Source organism: Phytophthora cinnamomi, assembly GCF_018691715.1.
Source record: "Phytophthora cinnamomi strain GKB4 chromosome Unknown Contig3, whole genome shotgun sequence".
NCBI classification, from domain to species: domain Eukaryota; phylum Oomycota; class Peronosporomycetes; order Peronosporales; family Peronosporaceae; genus Phytophthora; species Phytophthora cinnamomi.
The window spans coordinates 1,239,790-1,250,017 of NW_027150936.1; the positions used below are offsets into that span (position 1 = coordinate 1,239,790).

At 59.8% G+C, this 10,228-nt stretch overlaps 1 protein-coding gene across 1 annotated transcript; it reads left to right on the forward strand.

Moving 5' to 3' along the window:
• Positions 1-7,199: 7,199 nt before the first annotated feature.
• Positions 7,200-9,956, forward strand: IUM83_09266 (uncharacterized protein; the record flags this gene model as incomplete). The annotated part of the gene is made up of 2 exons (XM_067933693.1): positions 7,200-7,278; positions 7,366-9,956. 2 exons carry the CDS (start codon positions 7,200-7,202, stop codon positions 9,954-9,956), a joined length of 2,670 nt encoding a protein of 889 aa, XP_067799832.1.
• Positions 9,957-10,228: the final 272 nt, after the last annotated feature.

Here is a 10,228-nt window from a genome sequence, read left to right on the forward strand (position 1 = left end):
CGGAGGCGACCAGCAGCACGCCGCTGACTGGGAGTCGAGGAGACGCAGCTGGGACTGGTGGTGACGGCGGTCCTGGTGGTGCTGGAACTGGGTGTGGACCAGCGACACCGGTCACGACGACGATGAGTGGGGCGGAGCCAGCGCGACCGATCATCGTGCGCGAGAAGGCGAAGTCCCTCAAGCTCACGAAGTTCAAGGGCCTGGATGATGCCATGCCGGTCACGATGTGGCTCAAGACTGTGCGGGCTGAGGTCCGGCGGCAGGCGGTGACCATGGGCGTTGAGTGTCGCGACAAGCAGTTGTATCACGAGGTGGCGTCGAACTTGGAAGGCGAGGCGCAACGCTGGTTTGCGACCGTTATGGAGTCGGTACCGGAGTCGGAGGAGAACATCAACACGTTGGCCGACATGCTCCGCGCCAAGTACATGACGCAGCGCACGGGGCCGGAGGTGGTCGATCTCCTCAACGCGCGGCGTCAGATGCGCGGAGAGAGACTGGTCGAGTACGCGCAGTCTCTACGGGAGATTGGTGAGCGCGGCGACGTAGGCGAAGATTGGCTCGTGAATGCCTTCTTGAAAGGAATGAGCAGCAGCGAGGGAGCGACGCACGTGCGCGGACATCGTCCACGAACGTTGGATGAGGCCGTGAACATGGCGGTGCCACACGTAGGCGAGTACGGTGAGGGCTATGGTGTTGGCTTGGACTCGACAATGGCGCGCTGGGACGAGCGCGAGGCCGCGAACGGGCGCGGGCCCTTGACAGCGTCGGCGTCGGTGACAGCGTCGAGCAGCAAGGAGCAGTCGGGATTGGTCGGCAACTTCGGGAGTGTGGTGAGCGGGTACGGCCCGATGTGGGGCACGACCGCGAGGCCACCAAGGTACGACACCTCGGGGCGACCGGTGCTGTCCGGTAAAGCCAGTGCGACGGAGTGGTGGCGGGCGATACCGCCAGGATTTGAACTGGTACCCGCTGGTACAACCGCCGCCCGGGGCGGAGATTCGAAAATTCAAACGACGAGTGGCGGAGAACGCGGCAAGCGGCCTGGAGGCGGTGATCAGAACGCCAGGCAGCGAGCCAAGGCGTTAAAGGTCGAAGGTCAGCACGACGCGACCGTGTACGGCACGCGAGATGCCACACAGGATGAGGTGTTCGAGACGCGTGAAGGGCGCCATCAACGGTACCGTGAACGGCTTTAGCAGAGGGCACCACGGGCACCGTTCGTGCCGCGCCCGGGGACCAAGTGCCACTACTGCAACAAGGAGGGGCACTTCGTCCGGGATTGCAACGTGAAGAAGGCGGACCTCGCCGAGGTGTACGGGCAGAACGGGTCAGGAACGAGCAAGCAGCCGGGAAACGGACAGCGAGCGTAAGGGACCCGGCCTTGAAGCTCGCTGATCCGGACCCGAGAAAGCAGATTGAAGACGAGCGGCGCACAACCCACCAACAAGGCTGGCCCAACGCCATGAAACGGAAGACAAAGAGACGGAGGCGCGGTCAGAACGCGAGACGGCACCAGGCCAAGGCTCAAGGGCGGCAGGTGACGTTTGCAGCTGGGGATGGCGAAGGGCGACCAGCCCGAGCTGTTTCCAGCAGCACCGTGACTCACGAGACGGTATCGAGGCGCCAGGAGATGTTCAGCGCAGGGGATGGCGCAGTAAGACTCTCCGCGGTGACTACTGGTGGCCGTCAACACGGGCGCGAACGACGGATGCGAGGCGGCGCTAGTGACGAAGCTGGCATTGGACTAGGCGACGGCAGCGAAGCGAGCGCACTCGAGGGCGTGGGCGACGACGCGGTGGTCGACGTGCACATGAAGAAAGGGGAAGGTGGCGCTTTGTACGCGAGAGTCACGATTCTATCTACTCCTGTCACTTACGAACCCCGCAGACGTATGCGAGGCTCGCAGTGAACTATTGGTGGCCGGACATGGGCGCGCATGTGCGACGATGGGTGCGTGCGTGTCAAGACTGCTGGAGCAGGAAGGCAAGACCGAAGGAGGTCATCCCTCCGCTACGGAGCCAAGGTGTAGGGGCTGCTGGTGATCGATGGGCGCTCGACGTGGCTGGCCCGCTACCAGTCACGCCCGACGGCAACCGCTATGTGCTTGCGGCGGCCGACTACACTACGAGGTACGCGGTAGTGGCGGCGGTCCCGAAACACACGGCGAAGGACATCGCCAAGTTCATCTTGGAGAAGATTGTGATGGTGTATGGGCCGATGCGCGAGCTCGTCATGGACGGCGCGCCTGAGTTGAATGGCGCGGTGATTGAAGCGCTGGTGAAGTCACTGCAGGCGAAGCAGACGACGCCGGTACCGTACAGGCCGGCGTTGCTAGGGCTCGTCGAGCGATTTCATCGCTCGTGGAAGGATATGGTCGCGCTCTACGTGGCCAAGGCTCAAAATGATTGGGATCAGTGGCTGCTGTGTGCGGCCTATGCGTACAACGGCGCGAGACACACGAGCACGGGGTTCAGCCCCAACGAGCTCATGATGGGCAGACGGCTGAGAGCCCCGAACGAGTTGCTGCGCGTGAGCGGTGTGCGGCAGGTCGGGGAGTTCGCCGAGTAAGAGCGGCGATTGGTGGCGAACATGGCGAGAGCGACGGAAGGCGCTGGAGAAGGACCAACGCCGCCGCAAGAAGTTCTACAATCGGCGTGTCAGGTAGCGCCGGGAGTTCAGCCCAGGCGACTTGGTGTGGGTGCTGCGGCCGCCCAGAGGCAAGGGGATCACGAAGCTCGCTCATCAATGGGTAGGACAGGCCAAGGTTGTGCAGGACGCTGGGTTCGACAACATGGAAGTTGTGCGGGACGACATAGGCGAGCACTTGGTGACGCACAGCAGCTTCCTGGTGGCGAGCAGCTGCCCGAGTGACTCGCTGGGCGCGATTGCTGAACGAATCCTCGCCGAGCTGGCGGAGGAAGATGACGAAGCGGAGACTGGTTCGCGTGGCGACGGCCGGGCGGCGAATGCAGCGCCGCTGGGACCAGGTGCTAGGGCACAAGCGACGGAGTGCCAAGTGTGACAGTGGTGCCATTGCGTGAAGCTGGACCAGAACCTGAAGCTGCTGGCCCTGTCGGAGACGCAGTGGGTAAAACGAGAAACGGTGGTGGCGCTGGAAGAAGCACCAATACCGGTGAACGGGCAGAAGGTGCCGCTGGACAAGATGAACGACTGGTGGTGGCAGATGCGACTGCCACGTTGGAACCGACGAACCCGAGAATAGTCACGGCGAGCGGTGACGCTGGTGGTATGCGCCGACTGGGGCACCCACGCAACGCCAAGCAGCACTAAGGAGCGGGCAGCGAAAGAGGAAGGCGCGCTCAGGCGGCGATGCCAAGGACGACGAGAAGCAGAAGCAGCAACGGCGACGAGAAGCCGATACAGCGCGAGAAGCACGGCTTGCGCGGCGCCGTGCTGCACGTGACGAGGAGGAGGCCCCAGAAGCCGAGGAAGTGGGTCCAGACGACGATCAAGGGCTACACGGTGGTGCACGTGCCGAAGTACGAAGGCGTAGTGCCGGTGACGAAGCCACGAGGGAAGTCGGTGAGCGAGAGCGACAAGCGGTCGGGCAAGGACGGCCGACAACCGAGCCGCACGACGAAGTCCGAGACGACGGCCACGGCACTGAACGAGAGGGCGCAAGTGCAGTTACGGTGGGAGCGGTCGAGATGCGGCAGGGACGAGGGCGTCGGCGACAGCCAGCACCACTGCCAGAGTTGTTGCAGGTGGCCACGGCAGGCTACATTGTTGAACGGGCGAGGCGACGCGTGCGTAATCGCGCCGGACGCTATGTATTGGAGCATAAAGTGGAGTACAGTACTCGACAGGGTGGACCGATGGGCAAGCGTTGGCTCACGGTCCAACAGTTCGAAGAGCTGCTGGATAACGGCAAGATCGAGGACGATCTCGCAGCCGGGGATGGCGTGTAGTAGTAGGGATTTTCTCGTGGCCAAGCTCCACGACGGTGACCCGGGTGATGACGGGCGAACGGTGATCGACTTGACAGCGTCACCATGACGAGAGGACGGTGACGAAGGAGTGAACGAGCAGTCAGTTGGTGGTGGATGCAAGCCAGCGGGCTGGTGCCACAAGCGCGAGGGATCTAGAAGGGATGCAGAGGGTCGCCATTGGAGCTGGGCGACTCGGGAAGATCGCAAGGGGAGACGACACGGCTAGGACGAACGACGTGCAGTATGCGGAGAAGGAGAGGCGACGAGGAAGAACCGATGAGCGGTTGAGAGACAGCGTGAGGTGAGTAGGTTAGCAAGGACACCGTAGCAAGTAGGATAGGCGCGGATCGGGGGGACTTCGGTAGATAGGAGGGTGCGGCCTTGCGGATTGGCAAGCCTGGCCCTCAGTTCTGGATTTAGTGCGGGAAGAGCATTAACGACGAACTAATCTAAGCTACTTGGTGTCGGACGCGGAGTTAGTGTTGCTACCTATCGGGAATTGGGGTACGGCGGCACTGCACGAGGTACGCTGTTCGGGGTTACGTATGCGCGTGGTAGAGCAGTAGGGTGGTGAGGACCGCGGAGAGAAACCGCGGGGGCTTCGACGTCAGTATGCGCGCTGGCGTCGTGCCGAGGGACATGGAGCACGGCTAGCGCACTTGTGCCGTCGCTCCGAGTCCGCTGTATATTGCATGTAAACCGGAACGCTTGCGGGGAGCAGCCTAAAGACCTACCGGGGTTGCGGTCGCCGATAATCGCTCTCTCCTCACTGTCCCTATCCCTGTCGTCAACGGTGGACGAAGGGCCAGCTAACGCTGGAGACTCCCATGATGTCATGCTCCCGTTCTAGGTGAGGCTCAGCTCCAGGAGGTGTCAACTGAGTAGTCTAGAGTAATGGTATTTGTCCCCGCGTGGGATATGCCGACACAATCCTATTTGCTTCCTAAAAGATAGGGATAGCGCTGAAGTTGATTTAAAATCGTAAATAGAGGACATTGACACTCATACGCATTGGCGCAGACTTAATTTATAGCTAACAGCACGATTGTTTATGGAGTGGCTTTCCCAGTCACGTGGAGATGGGTGCGTCAACGCTCGAGATGCTCATGTTCATGATGTACAACAAGGACATGTGGGACGTCTACACTTTTGTTGTAAGAACTATTGTCAGGCATAATGCATACTAATGACATTATTCATTCTGTGGTGTCTTTGCTCTTCACTAATACACCTACGCAACATTGCCCTTCACTGTGGAGATCTGCTGCAACGAGCTCGTTTCTGATCTCGGTGAGGTCGTGAGACGTGGCAACATGTAGCATGTTGAAGTCGCTTAGATACAGCTTGTTACGTTCCTCTAATCGACCGGCAACCTTCAGTATGGCCCTGACAACGATTCGTTTGCGGACAAACACCTACTTGAAACAGGGCGAGGAAGTCATGAGTCACCGTTGATAAGTTTCGGCGGCATGGCGCACGTTTATTAGTCGACGACAGCGAACAGATCGGCGAGCTGAGCAACGACCAGCGACGAAGTGTATCCTGCGACAGCCAAAAGCTGAGCTCGGCAGCTGGTAGTTGGGTACACTTGTGCCTAAAATCTACGCGTGTTGCTCTTTAGCAACAGCGTTTCATTCATTGAACTCGTTCGTTGCGCGAAACACCAGCGAAAGCGGATCCGCTCGAACCATCCGCTCTTGAGAGAACGTTCTGCCACAAGAGCACTGAGCCCCACCTACTGGTTAGCAACGGACACCTTGGCGTCTAACGCTACCAGCGGCATGAATCACGGCGGGCTGCACTGAAGAAGCCAAATTGGCTTCGAGCAAAGCCCGTGCTGAGACCAGCGGCATCTCGATGGATCCCCGCTGGCAATCTCTGCCACCCGAGGGTGTATCCCAAGGATTCAATCGCCGGCATCACCCGCGCTGATTTTTCATCATTTTGAGCAGATAAGATGCAAAGTGCATCTGCGTCGTTGCAAATTGGCCCGAGGTCAATTGCCAACCCGCAGCCATGGTCTCCGCGGCCCGAGCCTAAGACGCGGCCCGCATCATGAGACGCATGCGTCGACGCTGCACGAGTGGATATTGCTGGCGAAACGATGGTCGCCATCGGCGGGGATTTGCCGGAGTGGCACGATTACGCGGTCGTGGACCGAGCCTTGAAAGCTGAAACCACGCGCGAGGCCCGAGGCGCGAGCGTCGTGCTGCGGAACGCCAAGCGCGTCCGTGGAGAGCACAGACGAGCATTGCGGAGTGGAGCGCTGCCAAGTCGGCGCTGGCACTGCCAAAACGCCAAGTGAAGCGGATAAGCCCGCGAAGTGGCACTCGGGCTGTTCCAACGGCTGCCCCGCAGAGTTCAGACGCGGTACTGGACTTTTGTATGCGAAACGAATCGAGGATCGCGGGTGGGAAACCTGCGAGAGTTTGTACTTCTTCCATCTGCACCGCACCCCATCTTTCTGGCTCAGTTAAACTACGCCAGGGGCGCATGCATGCACACTAGTGCACATGAATCACCTCGCCGCAGCCGAAAGCAGAAGATGTGGGCGCGCAGCCCGGCTTTGAATGACCCGCAGCGCTTCTATTGCCCCGGAGCGAGGCTCACGGCGAGGCCGCGGGGCGGAACCAGCCCGCAAAAGCAGAAATACGCATCTCCACCGTCAGCATCCTTGCAGAAAAGCGCCCGTCGCTATTTTGGGCTCTGGATCCATGAGCACAAGAACGCGGACGAAATACACAACATGGGGGCACCAGTGTTTGGCTGTCGTCGCTCCCGGCACTAAAACGATACGGAGCTCTTCTGTCGATTGTCTGGACCCTTAGACACACTTGCGTTAGCTCGAGCGCCAGAAGTGGCAACTCGCATTGGAGCGACGCGCAGCTCCGCTGTTGGTAACGTTGTGTTGCGAGCATAAATGATGCCGTTTGAGCGAACTTTTCGCTCGTCCGTGTGTATTTTCCGCGCGCCGATCACCCAAAGCAGCGTTTTGCACGGGCCCAAACCGGATTAGATTGGGCGTTAGACTCCTTCGGATTACGCGGCAAATACAGTTCAGCGCTCGCCGTCAGTTCCAAAAGTAACTTGCAGGCCGCACACGACCCAGAGGCCACGAGCTGCTGGCGTGTGTCTGTGCAAATTGAAAGGGACACAACGCAGAGCAAAAGGCAGCGAGGTTTACGCCAACGAGCTCGGCACGGCGTGGCGACGGAGTCGGCCAGCAGCAGTCGACAAGCAGTGTTCTAGATGCCGAACGTCGAGGACGCCGAGGAGCTGCCGCTGCTGCAGAGCAACTCGCGGCGGGCGGCAATGCCCAAGAGCGACAGTGAGTGTCTAACCCCTTTCCCGCATTTAACACCTCCTAAAAAGTGTCTAAACCCGTTTTTTTGCCATCCATGTCTAAACCCCGCAGTGCCCGACATGGACGAGTACATTTGCTACGGCGACCGCGTGGCCTTCCTGTGCGAGGGGCAGCTCCTCGCGCTGACGCACAAGTTCAACCTGACGTACCAGCAAATGGCGCTGCTGGCCGCGTCCACGCTGGCAACCGGCGGACTCATGGGCCTCGCCGGCTTCTTCGTGTGGCGCAAGGGGCTGTTCCGCAAGCGGTACGCCGCGCTCTTCGGCGACGACATCTACAACGAGGACGACCTCGAGCCCGCCGTCTGCTCGCAGCAGACGCACGCAACGTTCGACGTGCCGCTGCTCGGGGGCGAGCGCAGCAAGACGCAGGGCTCGGCCGTCACCTCCAGCCGCGTCACCACCACCAGCGGCGTGGCCGGGGAGCCCGACGACCCCGTGGGGGGATCCAAAGCCCCGCACGGCTCCGTGGCCTTCAGACTCTTCGAGTTCGACCCGAAGAAGCAGCAGCTGGTGTTCTCCAGCGTGGGTCTGCCCGTCAAGTTCGGCACGCCGCTGGTGGTGGTGCACGCGGAGACTGGGAGAGCCATCAGGTACTTGAGCCACAGGGGCGCTGTGACGATCAGCAAGCCTCCTGTGAACTTGGCCTTCCACCGCCAGGTGCGCGCGAGTCTGTTCGCCATAGAGGAGTCCGCGGTGCACCTGAACCACATCAAGCGGACGAGGCCCCAGTCGCTCACGACGGCGCTCATGGCGTCGAGTAACACTGCCAGCGTTAATAACGCGGGGGCGGAGGCGCTGAGGGCCACGGTCGCGGACCCCACGACGACCGCAGTGGAGCAGGAGGACTCTTTCATGGTGGAGCTAGCGGAGCAGAATCAGGGACAGCAGACGCAGCGGCAGATGCAGGTGCTCACCAGCTACCCGAGGGGCAGGAAGCTGCAGAATCTGAACAACGTTCAGCAGAACAAGCACAGACCGCGCAGTCGCAAACAGCAGCAGTCGGCGCGGTCCGTGCAATACGGCGCCCAGCGACGCAGCTTGGACGTGACCAGCTCGACCGCCGCGGCCTTCCGCGCGGCTATAGAGGATCCGCGCTCACGCCAGCCGGCACTTTCTTACGGCGACGACCCGACCGGAACGACGGTCGTCAGTCTCAACGATGGACCGAACACGTCGTCTGGTCGTGGACGCCGCCGGGCAGCGAGCTCGTCGGCGTCTGCAATTGCAGGCTCAGGTCCGAACCCGTTTTACAGATCCATCTCCGAGTCGTACATGAACATGGTCTCCGACATCACCGATTCGTTGCAACAGCAGCGTGACCGACAACGTGACCGCCAGGAACTAAGACGCCGACAGAAAGCGCTCATGAAGGACCTGCCCAACATGTCGTTTAACAACCCGTTGGGCAAATACTATGTGGGAACAGTTGAGCCAGTGCGACACCAGGTGAGCGGCAGCAACTACCGTCTACCTGTTGCTCAGAGTGATGAGTATCTGCGCTGGGGACAGCCAATGTCGCTTGTCGCCAAGTTTAATGGCCGAACATGTGGTATCCGGCCGCGCGAGTATTACAAGGACAGTGATCTGTACCTGACGACGGAGGCGACACCAACTACGATCGTGCCGCTGCGTGAAGATGGCGATCTCAAGTGCATGGCCAAGGAGTCTACGCGATACTTGGCGCATCTGGAGAAACGCCAGGTGAATTTGAGTGTGGGAACGTACAACGTGTGGATGCTGCCGCGAAAGGTGAGCGCGTTTACGAGTGTTTCACCCAAGAAGAACACGCGCGCGAGGTTGATCGGCGACTTGCTGCCTCCGTGTGACATTTGGGTCCTGACGGAGTGCTTCGACTACCGTGCGCGTGATATTTTGCTGGACAAGATGTCGGAGGCGGGCTACTTTTTTTTCTCGCCGACGGTGGGCCACAAGCGTATGAACAAGTCGAACATGCGCAAGCTGCTGAATGGAGGTGTGCTGCTGGCCAGCAAGTACCCGATTCTGAGCGTTCGGGTGAAGCTGTTTGAAGGTGCGTGCGCTGGCGCTGACAAACTGGCGGACAAGGGTGTGCTGTACTGCAAGATCCTGAAGGACGGCCTGCTGGTGCACGTGTTCTCAACGCACTTGCAAGCCTGGAACGACCCGCTGTCGCGGACGATGCGCAAACTGCAGATGGACATGGTCGCGAACTTTATGCATGCCATGGATATCGACGAGACGAACGATGTGGTTTTGTTTGTTGGTGACTTGAACGTCAACTACTGGCTGAACAAGACGAACGAGGAGTACGACGAGATGCTGGACATCTTTGGCGCCAAGGACCCCTCGGTCGTCCGCCCCCGGGAGCTTGGCAACGCGTCCGATTCTGATAAGAAGGAATCGGCGGCGGAGTACAAGCACTTGCGCAAGTACAGCTTCGACCCGCGCGTGAATGCCTTGGCTGCTGACGGCCTGAGCAGTGATGGCAGTCTGGAGTTGCTGGACTACATCCTCTACTCGCGCACCCACCGTCAGCCTAAGTCTGCAACGAGCTGGGTCCAGCCACTGACCACGAGGTCGCCGTGGATGTGGCGCAGCCAGCCGCACTTCAACCTGTCGGACCACTTCCCCGTCGTGAGCGAGTTCACTTTCGAGATGTAGAATCACGAGCTACGGGTTGGATGCTGGTGGATGGATACTCTGATCGCGAGAGCATCTATTCACAACAAAATGCCTGAAGCCTCGGGGATAAGGAATCCCGCTCAGGACGTGGGTACTATTTGCTTGTCGTGTATTTTTGCTATTTTATCTGAAGTAGATTACCAAATACATGGGGAAATCAATGAAATCGTTTAACATCATTTGAGTGAAGCTGCTGTTTGCCTTTTAAATGCAGGAGGACGTGGTACGTTGAAGGTGTTTGACACAAATGG